This window comes from Heliangelus exortis, chromosome Z, assembly GCF_036169615.1.
Source record: "Heliangelus exortis chromosome Z, bHelExo1.hap1, whole genome shotgun sequence".
Lineage (NCBI taxonomy): Eukaryota > Metazoa > Chordata > Aves > Apodiformes > Trochilidae > Heliangelus > Heliangelus exortis.
Genome location: NC_092454.1, coordinates 46,666,910 through 46,694,689, shown reverse-complemented (window position 1 = coordinate 46,694,689; position 27,780 = coordinate 46,666,910). Strand labels below are relative to the sequence as shown.

At 42.3% G+C, this 27,780-nt stretch overlaps 1 protein-coding gene across 13 annotated transcripts in view; it reads left to right on the top strand.

Annotated features, from left to right (window-relative positions):
* ARHGEF28 (Rho guanine nucleotide exchange factor 28) overlaps positions 1-27,104 on the top strand; it is a 127,616-nt gene extending 100,512 nt beyond the window's left edge. For 8 of the 13 annotated variants that reach the window (XM_071729975.1, XM_071729976.1, XM_071729978.1 and 5 more), the window contains 5 exons: positions 3,211-3,249; positions 3,332-3,379; positions 5,499-5,978; positions 8,961-9,261; positions 26,025-27,104. In XM_071729975.1, coding sequence (XP_071586076.1) covers positions 3,211-3,249; positions 3,332-3,379; positions 5,499-5,978; positions 8,961-9,261; positions 26,025-26,185 — 1,029 coding nt within the window. In that variant the 3' untranslated portion in view covers positions 26,186-27,104. Of the gene's footprint in view, positions 1-236; positions 461-3,210; positions 3,250-3,331; positions 3,380-5,498; positions 5,979-8,960; positions 9,262-26,024 lie in introns of those variants that run through there. The other 5 variants (XR_011723155.1, XM_071729980.1, XM_071729982.1 and 2 more) reach the window with 5 other exon arrangements.
* The last annotated feature ends 676 nt before the right edge of the window (positions 27,105-27,780 follow it).

Below are 27,780 nucleotides of genomic sequence, written 5' to 3'. Positions count from 1 at the left end.
CAGATAATTCAATTTAATAGAGGTCACTGCAATTAATAGTACATATTTTTAAAGCAATTTTAAGCAATCCAAATGCAGAACAATTTTGCTGGCAGGATTACAGATCAGTGGATTGTAATAACAGCCACAATCTTCTTTTACCACTTGTGAACTTGGTTCTCTGCTGTCATCATTCAATGTATCCATCTCTATGGAGCTGACAATAGTATTCTTTTACTGCCTCCTCCTATACATAGGATGATGAAAGTCTCCTGCAATGACAGAGACCTCAGCACATGCAAGGAAGATTTATGCCCTGGATGAACTTTGTCCTGAGAACAAACACACAAAATAGGATGGATTGTCTTATATCAGCTTGCTTCAGAATTTTGAATTAAACCAAAGTGGAGCAATTAGAGAAACTGCCCATTTTTAAGTCCTGTAACTGATAAGCATCTCTGGGGAAAAAGCAGAATCAAAAGTCAGTTCTGGGCAAAATTAGAATGGCAAGTTTCATGTCGTAGCTGAGTGCTAGAGTCAAAGTAGTGCAAATTGCTGTGTGGAAATAAAGTGAAATGTAATTGTCAAGTCCTCAGGTGGAGAAGCAGTACCATGGAAGGAATAAAAGAGAGAAACAAGGATAGAAGATACATTACTTGAAATCAAAAGCAAAATTTGCTTGAAAACAGGATACTTAGCATACTGTGTTTGCGTAAGATCTGAAAGAGGGTTTGTGTGCCTGAAATGTTGCTGGCTTTTCTAGCTATTTCTGGGAATCTCCTGCTAATACACTAATCTCTGTATAACCTTGCCTCATGCTCAGCTCCAGGTAATCTTACTTATTAGACTGCTGTATTAGAAAGGAGTACAAAGAAGATTGAGTCTAGCCTCTTGAGTGTTCCAGTAGCTCCAAATGAAAACATTGCTGTTTGGTTTATGGAGAAGACAGAGCCAGACTAATCTCAGAAGGTAGCAAAAGGATGAACATCCAAGATTATCAATTGCAGCAAGGGAACTTCTGATTGTGTATAAGGAAAAAAAAAAAAAAACAAAAACAGGTGATCAAGGATGAACAGGTTGTCCAGAGATGTTGTGGGGTCTTCATTTTTGGAGGTTTTCCGTATTTGACTGGGGGAGACCCTGAGCAATTTCATCTAACTCTGAACCTAGCCCTGCTTTGAGCTGCAGGTGGACTAGCAGGATCTGCAGCAAATTCTTCCACCCTAACTTATTATTCTGGTCCTCCCTGTTTGGGTAAGACTCACTTCACATCTTACCATGTCGGAATCAGACTTACCAGGAGGTGGCAGAACAAGCAAACAAACAGGGCGATGCCAGGGTTTCCCAGGAAGGAGGCTGTTCCCCTGCCTGCTTTCGGTGTCGCGTTGAGGGGTGGCAGCAGCGATCTAAGGCCACCTGTCCTGGGAAACCCAGAGCCGGACAGCCGGAGCAAGAGCCCCTAGCTGAGGGGTTCGATGCTGACAAATCCCCAGAAGGACAAGCATAGCCTGTACAGCACAAAGAGGCCCAGGTGGTCAGTTGTAAGGGGAAGTCCCCATCTCCCCATGCTCTGCCTCTCTGAGGCACCGTGGATGCAGCCTGTCCTGGGATCAGACCATCCTCATCTCTCTGACCCAAGGTGCTTGGGAAGAATGGCAGGAAGGTGGTGATGGCTCACAGCACAGGTGGAACAGCTGAATTGCTTCAGACCTAGCTGGATTTACAGGACTTGTGCTGAAGTGGTGCAGCTGCAATGCTGCTGCCACCCCAGCTAGCTCTGCTAAACCTGCTTGGGGATTATCCCCCAGTGCTCCAGTGGTCCTGCAGTGAGGAGACCACAGGTGCTTGGGCTGACCACTTGCCATGCCAAAGCCAGCTAAGCCTTCACCTCCCCTTCACAAAATTAAAAAGGGCTTTCAAACACTGAAAGAAACTCCATTCCTGTTCAGTCTGTGGGCTCTCCTTGGTAGTTTCACTCTTCGTCACCCTGCCATCATCTCCTTCTTTCTCTCCCTCTTGGCCCAGCTCTTCCTCTTCGCTCACTGCTCACAGTGGCTGTCCAGCCCAGGGAAAATGGAGCTTCCTTGTGCTGCAGAGAGGCATCTGTGCAAAGCCCTCTGCTTCTCACAGCAGAGCTAAGGAGTTACATGGCTCATGGGTGCAGTGAGAAGTGGAAGAGGAGGTAAAGATGTGGAGGGGGAATGGAGAGAAATACTGAAAGAGATAATGAGAGCGAGGAAGAGGCAGGGAGGAAGTGCCATAGCTGGTTGGTGCTCCTTTTCCCCCCAGCTAGTCTGTGTTTCGGGACATGGCCCTTTTCATCTCCATTTTCAGTTATCACAGATAAATGGAGCATCTGCTTTTCTCTTTGTGATGGAAAATGAGACTCAGTAGAGAACTCAGGATAATCAGTGAGAGAGCAAATATTCCCCAAGCCCTCCTCTGCTCCTCTGAAAAAAAATTGAGAGAAATCGTTCAGGAAGTTTTTTCAGCATAGCCTCAGAAGGGATTGTCTTTTATTTCTCCACCGTTTCACTTTATCTTTCTCAGAGGAGCTGTTCTTCTTGCTGAAGGGATTATGGGTGGCTTCACCCCATAAATTTAGAAAGCTTCTTAGGAAAAGAGAGCAGGGTTGAAAGTGTGAATTGGCTGAGCCTCACTGCAGTGGACAATATTAACTACGCTGGTGCCTTTTGCAGAATACAGCAGGCATGCATCCTTTGCCTGGTGCCTCACAACACACCCAAGGCATTCACCATAACCCACTAACATGACTTCTGCTAGCTTCTTGCTACATTAATATCTCTGTTTTTGAAGAGTGTTGTGCTGTTTCGTCCTCCTAAAAGAAATCTAAACCCACTGTGCTGTATATACAGAAGTCTGGTTACTGTATTTCAAAGCTGTCACGTAAACGAAGAATGAATGGAAATGTCTTTTCTGTGTAGCATTAATCACAAGAGGATTAAAATTGTGGATGAAATATTCTTGTTTTTACAGTTGTGCTTAGACTCTCTAGTGATTTCCACGGAAACTACAGTGTTGATAAATTATTAGTCTTCATAGGTTATTGCTTCTGTTTTTTTTCACATGCCCACAAAGAGGTTTGACTCAGCACTGCATATATTAGTAATGTGAATATCTCCACTACTTAAAAAAATTTTTTAGAATTACCTAGATGATACAATTCTGAAGTTAAAAACTACTTTTTAAAGCAACATGTGTTTATTTTAGGGAGGAAGTATGAGTTTCCCAGAATCTACAGGGACAGAGGTGAGTTTATTTAAACCCTAGGCAGAATGTAGTAACTACTTAGTTGTCAAACCTTTGAAAATCCTTCTCCTTTATTTTCTAGATTATACAAGCGATCCAGAATTTAACCCGTCTCTTGTACAGCATACAGGTGATTATTCCACTGTTGATTTTGTAATTAGTCTTAATAATTTACTTATTAAGGTTTGTTTACATCTTGCTCTACTTTTAGACATTATGTCAGTGGATACTTATCTCTACCTCAACTGTTACATGAGTTACCATATAATATATTTTTCTTCTACACCAGTGATAGCTTTCTTTAAGAACTGAAGAATGGTTACTTGCTTAGAGATCAGTCTTCCCCTCAAAAAAAGGATTTGTATACAGTCCAAAAATCTAGGGGGCAAATAAAATGATGGCTTAACTGAACTAATGCTACTTCATACATAGATTTCTGAAATTATAGTTCAAAATATTGAAAAATTTTAGTATTTTTAAAAAAATATTCTTCTGGCTACTCATAAACAGTGCCTCTGCCACTTAGGTAGCAAACTCAACCCATTTTAGGTATTTCAATCTCAATAATTGTGTTTGTTCTATAGGGCCTTAATCTGAAGTTTTTCCCTCTTTCTAACTCTGAATGTTTTCACTTAATTTTTCTTATTTAGATGCCATTTTATGGTTTATTTTAAAATACTTTGTGTATGTATAATTTTTGGATGCTTTTGACATTAGCATAATTCTGGAAACCTTGGGCTCAGAAATTAAGTGAACCAAAGCAATTCAAAAGCAAACTAAAAAGCTTGTAATTCAGGCAAGATTTTTAAATATTTGAAAGACAGCTTAACATCAGAGGAGGAGTTAAGTAAGGCCTGGGATAATGCCTTAATCATTCAGAACATGAATTGGCTGTATTTGAGTGAAGAAAAACAAGCAGGGGATCCAGTCCTTGACTTGTTTACAAATCACTGGAACTGACCCAGTACTGGAGGGAGAGCCAGAGAAGTGGGAACTGCACATTGCATAAAATTAAAAACTCCTTCTGGGGTGGACACCATGGAGTAGCAGAGCTGTGGAAATTCTCTGGGAATGTCTGCTGAAGTAGATTCCCATGTGAGCTGTTGAAGATAGGCTGTGCAATAAGTGCCTCAGCCAGTCTAGGGCTTTCTTGCTTTTCTTCCTCCTTAATCCCAGATAGTTATTTTTGTGTTACTGGAGGATGTCACAATCTTTAATGCAAACAATGTCACAACATCCTCGTGAAGGTTGGAATAGCGCTCTTGGTAGTAAAATAAACAATTGAAACACCAAAACTAAAATCATTACTGTGTTGCAAATTGCCCCCAGCACAGGTATTTCAATCAGGTGCATGTAGCAGTGTCATCCTTATGACATGGCTGGGTTGGCAGGTGCTTCTAGTTAGTAGGATTGCACTCTTGCAGGTTAGCAAGGAGAGGTTGTAGAGAGGCTGGTCCTGGTCTCTTCTCGCAGGTAATTAGCAACAGAACAAGAGGGAATGGCTTCGAGCTGCAACAGGGTGGGTTTGGACTGGACATTAGGAAAAGAATTTTCACAGAAAGAGTGGTCAGACAGTAGAATAGGCTGCCCAGGGAGGTGGTTGAGTCACCATTCCTGAATGTGTTTAAGGGTTGTTTAGGTGTGGTGCTGGGGGATACGGTTTAGGGGAGAAGTTTTTAGAGTAGTGGTGGTGGTTGGACTTGATCCCAAGGGTCTTCTCCAACCTGAAAGATTCTATGATTCTAAGAAGGGCCTTAGACTTGGAGTAAACCGTACTGGAAACAGTTCTATTTTATCTGTATAAGCCACATCTGTGTTAGGAATACTATGTTGAGTGTAGTAGCATTCCCAGTCCCTTAATGCCCTCTTTAACCATGAAAGATCATTTTTCCCAGGTGTGTTAACATCCTCTGACAGAACAGGACCCCAGCAGTACCTGAAGTGCATATGCACAGCTGTAGCATAAATGTATGTAGTAATACTGAGTGTAAACCAGAAGCCCTGCTAAAAGTGCTTGAAGTGGCTGAGTGCTTTCAGAAACATCTGTTGATAAAGGCATGAACACAGAATTTTCTCTACTTGCATGAGGAACAACCTCCCAAAAAGCATTAAGGGAGGTTATATTTATACTAATGCATTTATATAATTTATATATAATTACATTTATATAATGCTTCTATGTAAAAAATACAGGAACAGATTAATGCTAATATTTAAACATCTGTGTCTGATTTTGTTGTGGTGTCTAGGCAGCACTAGCAATCCAGGACAGCCACAGAGAGCTCCATAGGTTACTCCTGCAAGAGAGTGAGAAGCCTGGTCGGGGCCACGGCTCTCGGCTGAAACTCCTCCTGGAACAAGAAAAATACCGGAATCTGGAAAAACAAAGGGTGGAGATGGCCAACATACACAAACTGAAGCAGCAGTTTCAGCAGGAGCAGCAGCGGTGGCTGCGTGAATGTGACCAGCGGGAGCGGGAGCAGGAGGCGCGGGAGAGCCGACTGGGGCAGCGGGAGAGGGAGTGTGGGTGCCAGGAGGAGCTGCTGGAAAGGAGCCGACAAGGACTGGCACTGCAGCTGCAGGAGTACCAGCACAGCCTGGAGAGGCTCCAGGAGGGCCAGAAAATGGTGGAGAGAGAAAGAGACAGAGTGAAAATGCAGAAGCAGCTCCTCTGGCACTGGAAGCACGGTCAACAAAGTAGCCTGTTGTCATCCACAGGGAGCTATGAGGTGTGTGATTCTCCACTGTAATTACATCTCCAAATGCAGACCTTTCCTTGACAAATAGACTAGTATGTCTGGGTTTTGTTGGTTGGCAGCGTAAAAAGTGAGCATGTGGCAAGATGAGATGCATGCATATCCAAGGGCTTGCTTTGAAACTCATAAAGTTTAACTAGGGGAAGTGCAGAGTCCTGCCCCTGGGAAGTACCAGGCCCTGGGAAGTACCAACCTCATGCATCAATATTTGCTGGAGGCCACACAGCTGGAGAGCAGCTTTGCAGAAAAGCACCTGTGGGTCCTGATGGACACCAAGATGAACATAAGCCAACAATGTGCCCTGACCATAGAGGAAGCTAATGGTCTCCCAGGCTACATTTGGCAAAGTATTGCTAGTATGTATGTAAAGGGAAGTGATCTTTTGCCTCCATTTCAGCCATACCTGGAGTACTGTGTCCAACCCAGTACAAGAGAAACATAGAGCTAGAGGGCAGGGGGCATGGAATGGTGGGAATGGTTGTCCAGTGAAGGGTCACAAAAATATTTGAGGGAACTGGACATGTCTCCTATGAGGAAAGGCTGAGACTGTTCATCCTGGAGAATAAAAGGCCCAGGGGGGATCATGCCAATGTAGACAAGTACCTGAATGAGGGTGTAAAGAGGATTGAGCGAGGTTCTTTCCAGTGGTGCCCAGTGACAGGATCAGAGGCAGTGGTCACAAATGGAAACACAGGAGATACCCTCTGAACATTATGAAACACTTTTCTCTGGTGAGAGTGACCAGGCAGTGGCACAGGTAACCAAGGGAGGTTGTGGAGTCTCCATCATTGGAGATACTCAAAAGCCATCTGAACATAGTCCTGGGCAACTTGCTTTGACTGGGACTGCTTGAGCAGAAAGGCTGGACCAGATGACCTCGAGAGATCCCTTCCAATCTCAACCGTTCTGTGATTTTTAAGCTGGGTGCCCTACAGAAGCCAAACCCAGACTGATGAGTATTAACTTGAGGAGGTGTAAATTTGAAATGTGAGAATCTGTGCTTTATTCTGCTTTGCTGCTATGTTTGCGAGATACTTTCTGTCTTCCACCTCTTGTAGGAAAGCTAAATTATTGTAATGCTTGAGACACGTAAAGGTTTTAGTGAAGTGTTTGGCTGCTGTCCTTGTTATTGCACTACAGTGCTGTCTCCAGTGAGGAACAGTAGCTGCTCCAGGAGTGGGAAACACCAAGGTACCATGAACCCCACATGTCAGACCCTGCTGTCCTGCTTCCCTGAAACCATCAGACGCTTAGGGGAAGAGGTTAGTGTGTGGCTTCATCCCTGACAACATAATTCCTTAGAGGTGGTTATTATTAGGGGATGCAATTCAAAGTAGCTCTGAAGCTGTGTAAGAATTTTGTCCTAAAAGTGACAAAGTGTTTGTTGGTGATGAAGGACAGACACTGACTCTGAACACAACTGTCTGGGTGCTCACCTGCCATGTGGAGTCTGGCCTCCAGTCTATCTTGAAGCATATGGTCCTGATTTCCATTACTGTTCTTTAAAGGACCTGAAAATCAAAACATTTTTCCTGGCTTTTGCATACATTGAAAGCTTACTGACCCAAACAGCTGGTTTTTTCCCCTCAGGTTTTAGTTTTCACAAGAAAATCTGTTGTGCCTTTCTTCAGGCAGTCACCTCCCTAGTTTTTCAGCTGGCAACTGACCCATAACGGGCAGTGACCATGCGATGTCTAAGCCTGTGCCTGCATGAAGGGATGAAAAATTGGCCTCTGACCTCTCCCTTTTCATCAGCTTTCCTAAACACCCTGTGAACATGTCTTATCCCTGTATGCTTGCCCAGCCCAAACATCGAAACACTTCTTACTAGTGTAGCTAGTGGTACAATTTTGACTTATGTGTCAGTGCTTAAGAAGTGGATGATAAAGCAAATATTGGACTTACCCATCAGTTTCAGTCGATGTGACTTCTGAAATCACTGGAGAAGATGAAATTGAAGGAGGATAACCTGATACAGGGATGGCCAGTATTACACAGATGGAGAGGCAGAATAATGAAATGTTGAGTGTTGAAGACTAGTACTTCTTAATCCAGTGCTTCATGTATGAAAATACTTGTATTTCAAGTAAGCTACATGACTTTGGATGCATCCCAGGCCTTGAGGTTGTCTCTGTCCTGCATTTTCCACTACTATATGTCCTTGCAGGATCAGAGACTGTTGAGCGGTTTCCAGTCAGCCAGGATTTCCAAGCCAGTGTTTTTGTCATGACACTGCACCTAGCTAGGTTTGGATAGTCAAACATTGCAGTAACTTGCACTGCAGCTCCTGCTTTCATGTGAGTTCAGCCTTGGTGAACACCTGAAGGCAGGGACTCTTCGCAGGAGTTACGTTTTTAGCCCCTGGGACCCGTGGCTGCTTGCTGAATGCTGTTTGCCATCCCCAGTTTGACTGCTTCAGTCCTGTTCTCTATGATTACCTGCTGACGTGAGGTACAGTGTTATTTTTGGATTGCAGTGTACACCAATTTACATACATGAAGTGGTACCTCCTTGAGCCATGGGGCAAAGTATTAACCCTCTGAAAGGAGTCAGCAGACTTAGTTCATCTCAGCAGTCCTTCGCTGTTTGCTATTTTGCAATTATTACTGAGTTTTCCTGTGTTTTAAGGGGAGTTAAGGCAAAATGTATTAGGTTATCACAGTTTATTCCTGGATGCGCATCCAATTGAACATGTTTTGAGGTTAGCTTGTGGGAAATTAGGTCCCTTTGCTACGAATCCTCATTCTGTCTGGCAGTAGTTCTGTGTGTCCTGGTATAAAGGAATCTTTCGGATGATGCATGATGGTTCAGTTTTAGCTAGTTCTGTGAGGAGCAGGGAGTTTGGCTTCATCATCCTTGTGGGTCCCTTCCAACTCAAGATTCTCTGTGATTCTATGACTCTGGTGCTGGACAAAGGTGAAAATGCTGTTCTCTCTTTTTTTTCCCCTTCTGCAGATAGTGGGACATAATCAATCTGACAGCTTACACCTCGCAAATACATTCTACTTAAATGAAGCTGTAGTGTGTTTGTCTCTAAACAGTCTCGACAGATCAGATTCTTCTCTCATTTATGAGGATGGTGTGCATGGTCTGAATATCTCAGATTCTGATAGAGCAAAGTTTAGTGAAAATCAGGTGGACCTCAAAATGGACACTTCTTGTCAGCCAACGCTAACCAGTGCACTGTGGAAATCCACTGATCGTTACCAGCAGATGTCTTTTTCCTGCAAAAGCAACAAGGATGCCTATAATAATGGTAATTAACACTTACTTTAATTAACAAGTAGTATGGGAGTTTGCCACCTCTCAGGATTATTAGTCCTAAGAGTGAAGACATCTTGGTAGTGGTGGAAGCAGCAGATTTTGTTGAAACAATTGCACGCTGAAACAATATGCAAGCTTGTTGAAGGCAGATAAGAAAAGGACCAAAGCAGAAATATAGAAAACCTTTGGAAAAAACCACACAATCTCACTGTTTGTGTCTGCATAACACTGTGTAGCATAATTCTCCCAAAATTCTTTCCCAATACCTTTTGACTTGTTTGGGTTTTTTGCAAGCTGAAGTCACTCTTGCAGTTCAAGGGCATTTTATTAGCTGTTTTAGGACATATGTGCATTACTTGATGATTTCTAGTTCTAACACCTTTTGATCTACTATCTTAAAATGATAATCGGCGGTCAAACTCCCTCATTCTTTATTGAGAATGAAATTAAAATATCTTGTAAGTCTGTAGTTTTGGTCTGACAATATGTTTCCATGTTAGCAAAAATGGCTCTTACTGCATTACCTTTTTTATTGTTGTATTTTACCAGAGCTTCCAAACATACAGAACAAAGAAATAGAACAAGAGGAAATAGCCTCAAGTTGTGCCAGGGGAGGCTTAGATTGTATAATAGGAAAAATTTCATTACTGAAAGGGTTGTCAAGCATTGGGCAACAGGCTGCCCAGAGAGGTGGTGAAGTCACCATCCCTGGAGGTATTTGAAAGACGTGTAGACTGAAAATTCTCTGAAGGACTTAAAAACATGCTAGTGAGAAACTAAAATTTCAGTTTTATTTCCCATGCTGCAGAATGGGAATTTTGATCTGACTGGGTGTCTGCATTCTTCCATTATTTTGAGAGTTGTAGAGCAGCATATAAAAACACAACAGCTAAAAGTTGTAGGGGACAATGGTGTGCTCTTGGTGTAATAGATAGAGTAATCTGGTGGGGTTTTCCTGCAGAGCTGTGAAATTCAGATGAGACATGGCAAGTCAACACTGCAGCAGTGCCCAAGCTCCCATTTTTCAGCAGCTGGCAGTATCAGCTGACTTCTGTCCTCAGAGTAGCTGCACACACATTAGAAACAGACACAGGTACAAAGTTTTTTAATTTTCCTAGGTCAAGTCTTGAAGTTGTTAAAATAAAAAAGTCCTTGATTAATGAACTGGGTCCTCAGTACTCCTCATAATATATTATGCAGGCACCCACTACAGCCTTACTAATCCTTGGTACATGGATTGCCAAAATAGCATTTTAGAATCAAAGGCAGAAGAGGCTGGCCTCATCACCACAATCAGCAAACCAAGCTGATCAGTAAAAGAGATTAATATTTCTAAAAACACCTGAATAATTAGCCAGGTGAAACTTGTTCTAGTTTGACTGAAGTTGTCATTTTAGTAACATGTTAGCTAAGCGAGTGCAAATTTGAAAGGGAACACATTTGTGGGTTTAAACCTTTTACAACTGGATTAGCTTGCACTGGCAAATATTCAGATGCAAGTGAACCAGTATACTTTCTATTAAGCCCACATGAGAGCAGCTGGTTTAATTAAACTGCCTTGTACCAGTTTAATTGTGCTGATTTTAAGATAGGCTGATGGAGCTTCTGTAGGTACAGATGCCCTTCACCTACAATGGGACAGCTTTCTATTTGGCTGCTGTCACTGCATCTTGTGTAGACATCCTGACCTTGCCCTGGTACCAGGACACCAATGCAGTCCCTGTAGCTCAGGGACCAGCACTGGCTACAAAGTCTGCCCAGGAGGTAAAGTAGCAGGCTCATACGAGACTCTCTGGCTAAGTCAGGTCTGTAAAACCTGCAGTTACTGCCTTGATTAATTCACTTGGTGCCTTTGGCAAAGCAGTGCAGCAAATCCTTGCAGCATCCTGATGATGCAGGTGGTGCTGCACACTGTTAAAGCAGGCAGGGCTGGAAGCCTCTCCCCTGGAGAGACACCATCACATTCCACAGTTGCATTTGTGATTGGGAGGGTGACAAGTATTTCGTGCTCTGATTGTGGAGTGCATGAGTCTGCACGATTCAGACTTGCTTCTGTCATACATCAGAATCCACTGTATAGGGAGTGAGGAATGAGAGGAACTCTAAACTTCCCCCTAAAAGACAGATGGCATCCCAAGTCCCAGCAAATGGCTCTGTCCATGGAAGTGAAGTAAATCACTTGTTCCTAAGCAATGTGAATCAAGCTGAGCAGTATGAATGTGTTCATGCAAGAAAGCAGATTTCCTTCCTGGTTTTTTTTTGTTTGGTTGGTTTGTGGCTGTTTTTTTCTCCAGAGTTGAGCAGAGTTTAAGAAGATTTCTGACCTTGTGCCTCCGTTTCCTGACTGCTCTGCAGGATACAGTCAGATCTGATCACAGTATGAAGGAAAATCAACAGAGATGCAATGAGAGAAAGACTAAAAAAGAACTTGAAACTTAGCTAAAACTTCTAATATTTTCATGTGGATGACTGTTTCATGGCATTTTCCTGCTTTTTTAAGTCAGCTCTATGTATAAAGTCACATAATCTTCTTTCAAAAAAACATTCCTAAATAATAATAAAAAATATAACTAAGAAGCAGATACTGAGTATGGTTTAATGGAAATAGCCACATACCAGATACACAGGTGGCCAAATCTTGCACATAATACATTTTATGTATACTCAAAAGGAATTTCTTGGGTTTGATTAATTTCCCTAGAATTATTAGGCATCCTGTAAGAAGTCTGTTCTGTTAAAAAAACCCTTAAGTTATTTAATGAGAAGCACCATCTGAACACATTGTTAAGGAGTTAATCACGCTGCATTCTATCGTATGTTAAGTACTATGCAATTTAGCTTCACAAACACACTCAAATGAAAACATCCACATTCCTCCAGTGCATAATTTTCCATTCATATTTTCTAAGGTAAGACATAAGTCTCTTCACCTAGCTAGCATCATGATTATATATCATTGTTTTATGTGTATGGGAGGGAACTCTACTAAAGGCCTTGGGGCAAGTTCCCACAAAGCTGAAACTGGCACAAGTACACTCACTGGAAAAGGTGTGTCAGTCAACAGGAGGAAAATATGATTGAAAGAAAAATGTGTTAATGCTTTACATTAGTGGGTATGAAATTATCTGCGTGAAAGAAGACAAGCACGGTGGCTAATTAGGAATTGGGGCAAGTATAGGTTTTGTATTGGAGTAGCCTGAGAACTGAGTGAATTTGTCTTGAGTTTTAATTGACATGTCAGGTTAACTAGCCAGAGTGATGCTTAAGGATTTACCTATGGATTCACCCCTTTGATTCCAGGAATCAGTGCAGTTTTAAGTCTTTGAAGCTTTCAAGTGAGCAGCATTGTTTGCTGGTGCTACCTTTCTTTTTTTTCATTTGGAATTTGTAGCTACAGAAATAGAGTTGAAAAAGGATAGTGCAGGAAAACTGCACTGAAATTTGATTATGAGAGGACATTGCCCTAGATAACTGCAGTTATAACTGCATCCTTAACATAAAGGATGTTTATTCATAATGTAGAGGAAAATGTAGTTTAGATCTTTATAGGGAAAATAGAAAAACCTGTGATGTCTCTAAATAACCAGAATCAGAGCTCTAGTTTACTAAATAGCAAAACCAGAGCTCTATTTAACTGAATTGATTTTAGTCTTTTCTAAAGGACACGAATTGGTACATATATGCATGTAATCAAATGAGATGGTTTTATTTTGGCAAAATAATCCATTTATACATTTATATTGGTTTTCATCAAAGAAAGTGGTTTCTAACTGTATGAAATATTTAATTTGCTATAGGAAAAGCAAAACCCTCATAAACAATGTGTAGTTTCCTATAACTTTTTTTTTTCCTTATTTTTTTTAAGAATTTCCCTTTCTATACCTTAAGGTGGATTGTGCTAATAGTGATTGCTCTAGTGCACCTGTTACTGAAACTGTAGATCAGAAAATGTTTAGTTCCCATTGGTAACTGAGATAAAGCTTACCTTTGGTTATGGCCTGGTGACATAAGTACCTGCATATATTTGCACCAGGGAGGTTGAGAGCTGTGCCATATGGGGTCTGGCTCTTCCCATATTTGTCTAAGATGAGTTTGTCACAGTTGTACAATGTAAAACTGGTGCAACTGTTAGAAAAACAAGAGAAATACGCTTTGCACAACAGTCTGAAGATGTTTGGATTTCCTTCCCTGTGGTTCCAAGCGAGCATACAGTTTTGGCAAGGGGCAAAGCTCAGCAACTCAGGACTTTTTAAGCACAGCTACTGCTTCCAGTGTTGAAGGTGATTGATGGGATCCCATATTGAGGACTTTCTTGAATAAGATCACTTTCATCACTTGGAAACTGTGAAATAATAACTAGTTCCCACAAAAATACCCATCACAGTTCTGCATATGTGACATTTGTGAGTTTATTTCTGTACTGCTGCTGCTGCATAAACTCCTTTTGAGCACATCCTTTTGTCCTCTGAGGTGGAACGCAGTTGTGCCCTTATAGCACACACTTTTCACATCTCCTGTTTAAACAGCATCTTCCATATAGTCAGTGGCAGCCCAGTGCCTTACCACCTGCAAATACTTTTCTGCTTATTTTGAATTTTTCTGGTGTATTTCACAATGTTTTTAATAGTGCCATGTTTTTCATTGTTTGCCCTGCACAGTGAAGGAATCCTTTCTGCTGTTCATTCACTTGAGAAAAGTTTAGGAGGGAAATATTTTAAAAGTGAAGGATGGCACTGTGAAGCTTCCAGTTTGTCGTGAAGCCTTCTGAGCAGATCTGATTTTGGGTGGCACCAGCCATACAGACAAGGCATCTGGATGGCTTCATACATGACTGGAGAGGCCACTCAGTGTCAACAGAAGTTATAAGAATAAAATGAAGTTGAAATAAATAGGAATATGAAGCTGCGTAACATCAGCACCTGCATCTCCCAAGTTCAAAATTACATCTGTTTATTGGAACAAGTAAGATCCTACTTTAACTTTGCAACAGAGAGCAGCAAACCTGCCTCCTCTCCAGACCACAGGCCACTGAGTTTCAAGCTCTCCAGTAAGGCATTGGTGACTGTGGAGATACTTCATGGAAGTGAATTGCAGGGGAAGTGTTTTTTTCCTCTTGCGAATAACACTGCCATTTGTTTAAAGCAGATGGCAAAAGGGATTAAATCACATGGCAGTGTGATACCAGAGTGAAAAATATGTCATTATATGTCATCTGTAATTAGTGTACTTAAAGTAACACTTGTTTTTACAGCTCTCCAGCACTAGGGTTTTGTACCTCTGTTACTAGTTTACTCATCTCAGAATACTTTTTCTCATTTTTGAACCACAGTAGGTGCAGCAGTATTACACAATCTTTTAATTAAGTCTGTTAATGATGTTCTGGTTTTATTTTGTATGCTAATGTAAGTGTATCATTTCCTCTATATTGCTGTCTGATTTTATTCTTTCTAGTATCTTCCCATTTAGAGCTCATTCATTAGGAAGGAAGTTTAAATAGTGCACATTTTCAAGGTGATGAATGGAGCGAAGAGATTGTCCATTCCTGTCTTTTGTGGTACTGCTGGTTCTTGTAAATCTGCAGACCATGCTCAGCATTTCATTGGCTGCAGAATTCTTATTTAATAGGGAGATGGCCAAATCTTTCTCAGTCTCTTTGTGTTTATGGTTCCAGAAACTTCAGGGCAGTGTTTTTTCAAGTCAGTGGAATTACTGGCATCAATGAAACTGGAATGGTTTGGACTGTGTCTCTTACATACAGATTTATTCTTTACTTAAGTAAGGTTTTCCCAGTAGACACAGATTTCAGGGAGGTAGAAGGAGCACATTTTGAAGACAGGGAGAGGGCCTCCTACCAGACAGCTGGTTTGTAGTGAAGCAGCTCCAGCTCAGAGCTGTGACTTCAGCAGCAAGGTCACAGAGAAAGAGGTGATCTCTCAGGAAAAGCAGTCACAAAACAAGAGTCTTGCTAATTGTTGTTTGATGTCAGGAAGATACCTTGGGAGGTCCGTGTTCTCCTCAGGCGGTGTGATCTGTGGGTGGAGACTTGGTTATGTGCCCTGCTTTAGTGCATTAAAAATGTTTTGTATATGTTTTGTAATAGAGTTAGAGCCTGGAATAGATGCACAAGTATGAATAAATAATTCATTCTAGAGCTGGGAGAAGCTGTTTATGGCTGGCCCAATTTTGCAAGACACGGTATGCAAACACACCCTGTAAAATCATATAGCTGAATCACCAAATGTATCTGTCTGGCTTATTTTAAAAAGTACAATCTCATTTTAATTATTTATTATAATCTTTACTTATTCCAGGAAATGGCCTGTAGCATATTCTATAAAAGTAATGAATTCTTAGTAATAATGAATCCTCAGCAGCACCTGCTGTTAAGCATTTATTGAGGAACTGGGGAAGATTGTCTGTCTGTCACTTACTGGCATTCCTCACAGGCGCACCTGATTGCCTTCCACATAAATTATATTGGCTGTGGCCAAACTGTTAGAGGAGATTTCATTGAGTATCTTGTTCTGTCTCCCCAGGTGCTATAGAAAACTTTCCTTTGGGTGTAATGTAAATTTTTTGTGAGGCAGCAGAGGAGAGCTGCCTTGGTGCTGGTATGGAAGTTGTTTTTAGTGTAATCAAATAGGAAGACTTCCAGCAGTCACCTGCTGACATTCCTTGAGTGTCCTTTGGAAGTTTGTTCTACAGCTGAAGCATAAATGATACAAAAATAAATATAGTTTGGCTGTATCTGTTTAGAGTCTGCCTTAGAAAACTCATGTGAAGAAACCCATGTGCCTTCAAAAGTCATGGAATAAATTTTTTGTTAAAGAATGCATGACACGGAAAGCTTGTATATTTGGCAGGGATGAAAAGAGGTTATTTTTTATTTCTTTTTTGAATTGAGGTTGAGAATTGTGAAGTAGTTACAGCAAGAACTGCAAGGAAACTGTTCCTTGTTCAGAGGAACTTGCCCCTACAGCACAGCAGAAACATGAAGGGCTGAAAGGAAGAAAGGCTTCTCTGCATTAAACACAGCCGGTTTTGAACTGAAGGTGAAAATTACTGCAGGAAGGTGTTTTTAAATGACAGCATCCCTTCTGCTGCTGCTGTGTGGAAGTGGCCCACTCTCTGAAGTGGTGGGACGAGACTGGTGCAGAGATGCAGTGTAAAGGGCAGGCAAAGTGCTGGAGGGAGTCAGACCAAAGCAGAGCTGGGGTCTACAGAGCCACAGCTGTGGCACTAGAAGCAAAGTCAACTGACAGTAAAGGCAAGGAAGTTGGGGGTGGAGATGAATTTGGGCTTGAGGGTAAGGCTATTGTTGCACGAAGGGAGAGAGAAGTGAGAGCAGAAGAAAGGAAAGTGGATCCAAGGACATTCCTGGGGTGCACTCAAGGAAAGCACTTAGCTGAAGTGATGGAGGCACATGGTTATTTGATAATTGTGCTTTTTTCTGGCTTTGATGTACAGTTTTCCCTTTAGCTTTTATGCAAACTGTTTCCACAGCAGTTATGTGTTCACAGAACATTGAGCAAACAATTAAAAAGGGCACCCATTTAAAAAATACTCAAATCGCACCCTGAAACTTCCCATGCTTATGATGCAGAACTTGGCAAAGCGCAACTTTTCAGTTTCTTTTGTTTTTTTCAGTGACTGCATGAAGAAAACATCATTGCATATACTTCCTGCCAGCCTAACTAAAAATGGGTAAAAATTGCTGTGGTAATACTCACACTGCAGTAAAAAGTTAGCAACCATTCCTTTGTATTTTGAGCCAGGCAAGAACAAGTATCTCTGTGACTATCAGATAAGAGGCTTCTGTCAGGTGCTTGCTGTTATAGTAATCCTTGTATTTCTTTCCTGCATTAATCAACAAGCATCAGCCTTTATTAAAGTGTAAGATTAGCATATAATTAATTTGAAACAGGTGCTTTGAATTATTTTTTGCTCCTCCAGCAATCCTGTGTTTTGGTTCAGTATCCTTCTGCCACTTCTGAGTTTTGATCTCATCAGCCTTTGAGTAAGAATTGGTATATCTGGTCTCTTGCTGGGAAAGACCAATGTTCTCAGGACACTCAGGAGTGTTTTACAAAGTGACCTCCTCCTCTGGGCTTTTGTAGAAAGAGTTATACCCTTCTGCCAGTCAAGAAAATGTTTGCCAAAGTCCAAAGCACACTCCTTTGTGTTGCACCTGGAATACTGGCCAAAAGCTGGGGACTAAACTGCTTGCTTGCCAAGGCCTTTGGTTTAATATTTATTTCAAAGCAAAACTGTAGTTTAAAAACAAAACCAACAACCATCCATAAAATATGAAGCAAAGTTAATCAGCACAATAATGTCTGCCTGTGGTAACAGGGAGCTCAGAAAAAGAGTTTTGATGTGTAAATGTCCCCTTTTGTTTCAAAGGGAGTGAATTCGTGTGCCAGAGACTGTTTTTTCAAGGTTGATGCTGTTTCTCTCTTTGTGAGGGAAATAGAGGAAGCTTCACTGCAGTGTTTCCCCTGTGGAGTGCAAATGGGGACAGCAGGCAAGGGAAGCCGTGCGGATGTGTCGCGGGGCCGAGTCTTTGGAAATGCTGTTTGGGTCTGTAACTTTATGGGCTCTCTGTTTCTCCAGCAAACGTGCAGGCAGGAGCAGTGTACCCTCTGCCTGCAGCTGGTTTTTGACTTCAGCCTGCTGGCCAAAAGGTCTTCCTTGGATTGTGGGGCGGCGCGAAAACAATCGGAGCCTCCTTCAGAGGCAGCCGCGTTAGACACCCGCACAGAGTGAGGCTTCCCCGCTGTTGTCTGCAGGCAGATGAGCGGCCCCTGCCCAGGAGAGATGCCCTGTGCAGGGTGCAGCAGCAGCCCTGGGCCAGCAGCTGGTCACCTTCCTTGTGATCCTTTGTAGGAAGGGTGTTCTTGGGGTTTTATGGTTATTTTCTCTTGCTCATTTGAGTGCAGCTGTGTTTAATGAGCTGGAAAAGAAGAAGGTCAATAAAACATATGTTTGTTGTTAGCAAAATACCTGTTGGACCATGTGTGTGTCTGTAATTGACCATCTCAAGCTTCAAAGCTGAGCACAAAGACAACTTAATGGGGAATTCATACCTAAATAAATTAATACTAAGCAGAAGCAGGCAGCTGGCAGGCAGTATGCCTTGCCAAGGTGAGACTGTGGGTATTTGATGCACTGACAAGTTAGGATTTCAAGTCAGGCCTATTTTTATATCTCTTACTTATATGCATTAAAAAACAGCACCCCAAAAATAGTTTAGAAGCCCTGTGCATTAAAGCAAATACAACTGATAACCATGTAAGTAGGTTAAAATTTTTTATTACTTCACCATCCTAGGTCATTACATAGCAACTGGCATTTTATGAACTTGATCTGACAGTGGCATCAGTGGCAGTGTCTGAGCCTGAGATGTTTTTAATATTTTTCTGTGATAACACTAGTGTTGGAAACAGCTCCATCATCACATGACTTCAAAACCTAGACCTTTAAAACAAGTATTGTCTACATGAGCTGGAACAATTATAGAACTTTATGATAAGGCAGTTTGGGTGAAATAAATTTAAGTTCTGTCTGAGAGGAGAATTTGTTCTAAGTTCTCTAGACCAAACTTCTCTAAAGAATTATCAAGCAAAACTTGAAAACTGAATTGCATTGTTTTCCCTAAGCCAACAACTAAACAAAGACTAGAAACATGCAGAATAATGGCATTTCCAGTAATTTTACGATGATCAAAAAGTCAGAAGTACACATACGAGGAAGAGTTATGTTGCTGGCCGTAGTCGTCATAGACTTTGACTTCTTTTTCCTTCTCTGTCTGGTAACAAAATATGCCAAAAGCAGGTAAGAGTCACTAATGTGGAGTATATTATGATATAATTGTTCATCTGCTTTTTGAGAAAAGACCTCTCGTTCTTGAAGGTGCTTGTTTGCCTAAGAAATGAAGCTGCTGCTTTTTCACAGAGTTTAGCTACTTAAAAGTAACCAGCAGCATTAGAGTTCTCAGATTGATTTCCCGCCTCATTCAGTCAGCTGGGGAATAGATTAGGCTCCTCTTCCCTTGGTAGCTTCAGGGTCAAACTATTTTTTTCGAGTGTTTTTTGAGATCCGGTACTAAACTCCCTTCCCGCTGTGAAATCAGCTTTACTGAGGTGTGAAAGCTGGGTTCTCGATGGTTTTTGCTATCTCGACTCCTAGTGAAGCTCCTGGGAATTGTCCTCTGGTCCTCAAAGCCTACCGACACCTTTGCTACTCCACGTGTCCTGACTCCAGGGGAGGGCAGCATCTTAGTCCCGGCACCGGAAAGGTGCTCTGCCCGGCAGCTCTGGTGATGCTGCTGCGGAGTGGCGTTCCCTCATCTCCCACCAACCATCAGTGCTATCAACAAACGAGCCTGAGGTATGGAAAACCCAAGGCAAACTGGTAACGTCTTAGTAGGTACTTAAAATAAAGCAATGCAAACCGATCATAGTGCTTTTGTTTCACCGGGAGGAAAGGGAGAGAGGCCGAGATGCCCGGAGTTCCCTGGGGAATCGGCTGTCGGTAATCTGCATGGAAATCACTGGGAGCATCATTAGAGACAAGTGCCGTGGGATTTGCCGGTGGGGACTTTTCAGTGGAGCTGATGGGCGTTAGGCTGCTGGTGGCTATTGAACTGGAATGGCAAATGAGAGCCTGTTACCCTTGAATTCCTTTGAATATCCCAGACCCAGTAGACTTAGCACTGATTTTTAAAGGTGTCTGATTGTGTTTTGCATTATGCATGAGTGCCAGTGGGGGGATTAAATACAGCAGTTCTGCCATTTCAAATAGCTTTGGCCTGAAGTTGATTTGTCAGCTGTCAGTCCAGATGAACTTGGTATGAAAACAGGCACCAGTTATGGGAAGGAAATGGTAAACCCAAAACCTAATTCCATGTATTATTTTCATAAGAGTAATGGTTTTGAGAATCTTTAACATATTTGTTGCTAAAAGTGGCTTGAATATCTCCAGATTTAATGAAAGTTTTATTTTTTAAGGGGAGTCAACATGTGACACAGATCTCTAAAAGTCACAGCAAGTTAATTCAGTCTATATGTATGCAGTATCTGCAAAACTCGTGTGGTGAATTGCCCTCAAACCTCCCCTCTGTTTATTGTGGATGTTTTATATTTGTTTGGGTTGTGGTTGTTGTTTTTTTTTTAAATTGCTAGGAAGGAAAAAACCTGTCTAAAACTCAGACCTGACCCAGCTTTGAGGAGCTTGAACCAGAGGCCTCTGAAAATCCCTTCCAACTTGAATTATGTTGTCATACTGTGAAATTAGGGTCAGAGCTGGGGGCTTTCTATTAAAAACACAAGAGACTTTAGGAGAGATTTTTTGACTGGAGTTTTCCCTAGTGCTTTGGTAATATCTTCCTGTCGTTCCCATAATCATCACTGTGGGTGCTCCAGGGTTACCTGAAGAGCTCTGATCCTCGAGGGAGAGAGAGGAGAGGTGAAGGAGAAAATCCGTGGCATTTACTTGATGTGTAAGTGCTTACATCCTGTGACAACAGACAGAAGGTGAGAAGCAGTGTGACTAACGAGTTGTTTACTTGGCTTTTGTACCTCCGCCCCCACCCCCGAGAAGGGGCTGTATTTGGTTTGGTATGTGTTGATCTCGGATTCCTGCAAATGTCAATGCTTTGTCCTTCATCTTCCAAGCAGTTTATGCGATGGCACTAATCCTGTCTCTTAGTGTTACAGGAAGAGTAGGGCATTGTATTTAAGATGTGGAATGCCACTTTTTTATGTTTCCCCTGGAACATTACCATGTTTTTAGCCAGGAGCTGTTTGAGTTTGATGACCCCATTTGGAGAACTGAGGTCCCCTTAGAAATTCAGGCAGCCTCAGTGAGCTGCAGGCCTGCAGTTTTTTTGTCAGTGTTACATTTGGTTGCCTAGAAAAGTATTTTCATTTTGGGGCAGTGGAGTATCTCTCTGCAGTTTTCTAGTACCAGTCCTCAAGGTAGCAGAATTAGACACAAGGGAAAACAGGAGGGAAAAAATTGATTATCTTTAATGTTGGATTTGACAGTGTGTGTGCATGAGAGTATTTGTGATTTTTTTTTTTTTCCATAAGTTTAGTTGAAGCAGCCTCTAGCTCTTGAGAAAATTGATGAGGAAGACAACAGGGAATGCCTAGGTTTTCTTTATTTGATGATACAGATATGGTCTCAGCTGATAAAAAGGAGGAGGAACTTGATGTAAGTGGTATTTTGTGCTGCTACTACACTGCACCAAAATGTTGAAGTGATGTCACAGGTCACCTAGTAGCTCCTCTCCATCCTCAAGCATATCCCTGTTTGCTGGGGAGTTTAACCATCCTAACATTAATAGAATGTATTTTCCTGGTTTGATGTTCTGTTTTGTCTGGAGTATATATGGTGCAGCTGTGGATCTGCCTCCTGAGGAAAGAGCTACCTGCAGTGTTGTTGCAGAAATACGTTTTGCATAACTGAGATGCAGTTAAAGGGTGTTCAGTTTGCACATGAACTGCATGGACCAAGGTGCAGTGAGATGTCAACAGCCCTTGGCCACTGCTGAAGTGGGAGGGAGCAGCACCCCTGGAAGTCTCTCAGAAGACCCTGTGGAAGGCTTTGAGCTGCAGCTCAGCTTTTTTAAGTCCTTGGAAATATGGGAATATTTTCTGCGCTTGTATAAGTAGGAAGGAAAAACTGTGTTATTTAGGTGTAAATGAATAAGAGGAAGGCTGTTGCCAGGTACAGACACCTTTGCTTCTCCTTTCTGTGCAAGGGGTGCAGGAGGGAGGTAAATGACAGAGCCCAGCCTAGGCAAGAGGGGTGCAGGCAAGGGCAGCTGGTTTCCCCATACTGCACATTATTGCTCAGGGGGGAGTTAAATCCAGTTGGCAGCCAGTTGCCAGTGGTGTTCCCCAGGGCTCAGTCTTGGGGACAATCTCATTCAGTATCTTTATCAATGATCTTGATGAGGGGATTGAGTGCTTCCTCAGTAAATTGGCAGATGACACTGAGTCTGGTGGGAGTGTCGATCTGCTCAAGGGTAGGAGGGCTCTGCAGAGGGATGTGGACTGGCTGAACTGGTGGGCCAAGGCAAATAATACAAGGTTTAACAAGGCCAAATGCTGGGTCCTGCCTTTTGGTCACAACATCCTCATGCAATGCTGCAGGTCTGGGGACCCTGCAGAAAAGGACCTGGGTGTGCTGGATGACAGACATCTGAATATGCCAGCAGAATGCCCAGCTGGCCAAGAAGGCCACCAGCATTCTGGTTTATACCAGGAATAGTGTGGCCAGCAGAAGGGAAGTGATGGTGCCCTGGTACTGGTGAGGCTGCACCTCAAGTGCTGTGTTCAGTTCTGTGCCCCTGGGGCAACTGAGGTAGTGAAGGGTCTGGAGAAGAAGAGATATGAGAAGAGGCTGAGAGAACTGGAAATGTTTAGTTTGGATAAGAGGAGGCTGAAAGGAGACCTTACTACAGCTAGTAGTAAGGAGGTGGTAGTGAGCTGGGTGCTGGCCTCTTCTCTCAAGTGACCAATGACAGGGCTAGAGGAAATGGCCTGAAGTTGCTCCAAGGGAGGTTTAGACAAGATCCGAGGAAGAAACTCTTTACTGAGATAGTAACTACAGAGTAGTTAGGTGTTGGAACAGACTGCCCAGGGAGGTGGTGGAATCAATATCCCTCAAAGTTTTTAGAAACTGTAGATGAAGCATTTCAGGATGTGCTCTAGTGGGTATGCTGATATAGATATTGATAAATATATTTATGTATTTTAGTGGAGGGGAGGATGTTGACAACTGGACACGTTGATCCTAGTGGTCTTTTCCAACTGTGCCAACTCTGTGATTCTGCGAAGGGGGAACTTCTTGGCAGCTGTTGTTACTCTGCATACCAAGAACCTGTGTCTGCTGGCGGATCGCTCCCTTTTCCCTGCTCTCCCTTCACCTGAAGGTGTTATTGCAAGTTCTGGCAGCTCTCCCTCTGCTCCCTCCCTGAGCAGCTGGTCCTGGGGTGCATCATGCTGCCACCTGCAATGCCAGCTGGTCTCCTGGCTCTGCTGCCTCCAGCATGGCACTGGGCATGGAGACAGGAGGCTCCCCCTCTGTGAGCAAGCTGAGCGTGTTGTCCCAGGGACACATTGTGCTTTTATTAGGCAGAGCCCATGTTGAGTGCCACCCAAAGCGCAGCCAAAACCATCCCCTTCCCTCCTCAGTTGGATTAAGCACAACCTTTCCAGCCCGAAAAGCTGCTCATCAGCCTGGTGGCAGCTGGACTCTGGTCTCCTGAGTGCTATCCTGCTGCTCACGTTCTCTGGATGCAGCAGAAATAAAACTAAAAGCAAACAACAACAACAAACCAACAAAAAAGCCCAGCTAAAGTGGCGATAAATCATTTATTTAAATAGTGACAGAACTGGATTTGTTTTTCCAGGATGCTGGCAGTTTCCACTGCTCAGCTCAGTTGCTTGGAGTTGTAGCAGTTCATGAGAAATGGTTTGGAAACAGCTTCTGTTTTAATTGGTGAAGCAATTACTGTTTAGTTTTGATGGTGGCAAATAACTGTGTGTAGGGTGTTTATCTTTCTTTTCTGTGTTTTTTCAAATTTGTAATTAGGCTTCTCCAATTATGTACTTCATAAATTTGGAAACAGATCTTTCAAATAAGTGCTTACTGCCTGGTATTCTTATGCACATAACTTTGGGTGAGTAGACTCACAGGACTTAAAAGGAATATTAATACGGGTAAAATTATCCTGAAATATAAGTGTTCAGAGGCTGCGGACCTTTTAATTGTTAGGACTCTTCATAAAAAATAAATAAAACTGAATTATTCAGTTTCATAAACAAAAGTAGACATAGTAAATTTCTGGCTTCTTCTGTTGCTCCAAATTGTAGTATTTTTCTAATACGGCTATCAAAAAGAAATAAGTGCAAAAGTCATCTTTAACAAACCAGGTCTGTTCAAATAAGTTAAGAAATCAAATCCTGCTGCATTACATATTGCAAAGAACTCACCTGCAACCAAGATTTAGTCTGGATTTTCACCAAGACTGAAATTTGATCCTTCAAATCCAGTGTAAAACAGAAAAAGAAAGGGAATTTGGGATTAATTTTCTTAACATCCTGTGTCGTCCCACCATGACCAAGCACTGCTTGTGTATAAATACCTTGCCCTTGCCACCAACCCTGCGGTCTCAGCAGGAGATATAACATAAATGTGGCTTTCTCTGGGAGCCAAAGCCTGTTTGCTCCCCCCACCTTTGTGAATATCAAAGATGAGAAGCTGCTGAAGGCAGAAGCAGTGATAGGATATGCTCCCACATGCCCATCCCATAATCATCTCCCACTGCTCCACACACCCGCTGCTGGGGAACAGCCCGGGCTTTGCAGGGTGCCAGCAAGTTTATTTTGCCTTAAACTCTTGCCTTGGTGAACAGGACTGGTGAAAGGTACATGTGTCAGGGGAATGCCAAATGTGGGCAGGTATTATTTCAAATTGTTACCAGTTACAGTGACACAGTGTGTAGAAAACCCAAATGTCTCCTTTATAATAGACTTTCATGGCACGTACACATGAGAAGGGGTATGCAGGCATGAAATGACTCTGCACAAGTGACCAAGGCTCAAAGGACCCTGGTGCTTGCTGGGTTTGCTTGCCTCTGGTGTTAGACAAGCTGTGGAGAAGGGTAGCAAGCTCCCCTTCTTCCTGTGGAGAAAAAGGAAAAGTTAACCCTCTTGATGTAACAGCAGAGGTCAACTGGACCAAGATTACAGTGGAAAATATTTCTGCTTGTCCACTGCAGACTTTACTCATCCCTAGGTATGAGGATACATGCTCTCTTACTATGCAGCCTTTTTTTTGTTATGGTAAAACTGCTTTACAGAAACAACAATGTAGAAAAGCCAGCTATTGAGGTGTAGTTCCTGAGGGCCTGAAATGGTACAGAAAGCTGACTAGGGAGAAAATCCAACTGTGGGTTTTCTTTTTCTGTTGTTTGGTTTGGGTTGGGTTTTTTTGTTTGTTTGGGCTTTTCAAGATCATCACAAAAGCCTTCAGACTTCAATGCTGTCAAACCAGTACCTGATTCTTTGCATTTGTTGGAGAAAATGAGATAACATATGAAGATCTTCCTGAAATAATTTCTTAGTGTGTGGGTGCAAGCATTATCTTCATGTCACACCTAAAGATTGAGACAAGAATAGAGCATTTGTGCAAATAAACTCGTGCAGATAAACTTGGCAGAAAAAAGCTGAATACGTATAACTGTGTTACAGACAGCAAGTGCTAGTCAAGTAGACTTTCCCCTTGGTTTTTCTTAGCTGATCCTTTTTCACCCATAAAAGGAAGGCTTGCAAATAGAATGATGGCAACTTGCATTTATTTTACAATTGTATTATTACTAATGAGAGTATTAAATATGTACTGTATGTTTCCCTCCAGCCCAACTCTGAAAGCATTTATGCAGTTCCATTATTGTGTGTCTGGTTAGTGAAGTATGGGTATGAATTTCTTGTATTGCAAACACAGTAACAGTGGTTATCCCTTGGATAACAGTGGACAGTCCTGAACAGGTTGCAGTAAATGTGACTACAGTACCTCTCGCCAGGCTGTCGTATAATTTGTAATACAGCAATGGTTTTCTTTCTAGACAGATGCAGTAAACCAGAAAATGGTGCTAATGGTGGAGTCAGAATTTGATCTTTGTCCTACCTTGGGCATGGCAGAGGATGCATTGTCACATGTCCTTTCTCTTGTTTGTTACAGATCTGAATGCATTGCAGACCCGGTGTCCCCAGACAAGCATTCAGGATCAGGGATCCATCCCACTGCCACAGGTAGACACAGTGCTGCTGAACCACCAGCCTGACGACCTGCAGGATGTAGAAAATGGAGGCAGAGTAGAAGAGAAGATTGTTTACCTCTGATGGCTCATTTTTTAATTTTGGTAGCACTTTGGAAATATAATTGTGTTTGCTTTTCTGAATGTCTGTAGTTGCTCTCTGTATGACCAAATGGCTTTAAGGATAGTATTTGATATTAACTGCAAGATTTTCCCCATGATAATTATAACAATTAAGTTATTTTCAATCCTTTGCAAATCTTTTATTTATGACATGATTTCAAATGCTTTGCAAGAAGTAGTGTGTAGCAGGGGCAGATGTAATGTTTTGCAATTGTGAAGAGATGTGAAAACTACTGTTGATTTTCTCTTAAGTCTTCTTTTTTAAAAGGGCTGAGAGATGGGACTGCTATTTGAGACTTTAGAGTATGAATCAGTAACCTTACGACAGTTGTGATATAATGAGAAGACAGCAACATAAGATTGATGGCTATTGTCTTCTCTGAAGTGTGCTATGTATTCGTAACCATCAGGTAATTTTCCTTGTCCCCTAGCTCAGGAACTGCTCTCAAGAGAATGCTTGTTATGGTCTCAGCATAATTACATAATTGTAAGTGTTTGTTCATGTCTCAAAGCTTACCCTAATTTTGGTACTGTTGCCAGTTTCTGTGCAGAGAAGTTGTACAACACTTTGTTATTGTAATAACTGTACATCATTTCAGTAAGTGCCCTTACCCATTACAATTTACCAGATGGAACTATCTCACTGGTCCTTGAAAGAAAGAAAAGGGAAAAATGGTAGGCTTTTAGATAAACAGATGCTTCTGAAACTCTGATGATTTTCCATATAGGAGCAAGCTAGCTAGCTTCCTGATTTCAGGTTCACAGGCATGAAAAGTGCATAAGGCAGTAAGAAAATAGGACCTATTTTGTGCCTTTCTGTCTTTCAGAAATATTTGTATACCTCTTCTGAATGGAATAAATGTTCTGTGCATTTCTGAAAACTTGTAACTTTGATTCATTGCCAGGTCCAGACAAGCTCCTTGCCTGGTTTGCAGCCTGCCCTGCTTCAGGTGCTGTCTGCTCTGGTCCAGGCCAGGCAAAGATGTACTCCAGGTACCTCAGCTGGCAATACCAAGGCTATTTGAGCAGGCACAGGCAGTCCACTAGACTGTCCAGGTGCTGCTTAGCCTGGCTGATGGGACCAGCAGCAGGGTGGCAGAGATGCAGCTGCACAGCTCCTGCATCAGGCAGAGCTTCTGCCTCACATCTGCCCAGCTCATGGGGCAGAGTTGCACAGGATTGTCCCTGCCCACTTGTCTTGATGAGCCCCAAGTGGTGCCCATTTTACCCTAAGCCTTGCATTGTGCAAAATCTCTTGTCAGGGTGCAGCATTTCAGACAGTAGATGTTCGTCAAGAAGGGTTTCCTGATATGGAGGATTCATCTTAAGGTACTGCTGAGCTAGTGGGAATATTCAAAAGCAGTTTTCTGGGCTACCAAATTAGCCATCCAGTTGGTATCTTCAGCCAACAACTGGGCAATTGACCTTCTTGATGAGCAGTACCTGATTCCCAGTTGGTATTAATTCACATGCCAGTGTCATCAGGGAAAGACTGGCCCTACAGCTGTATTTTCCAGCTTCCATTTCCAGCCTTCAAGATTCCTGCTCACCTGACAG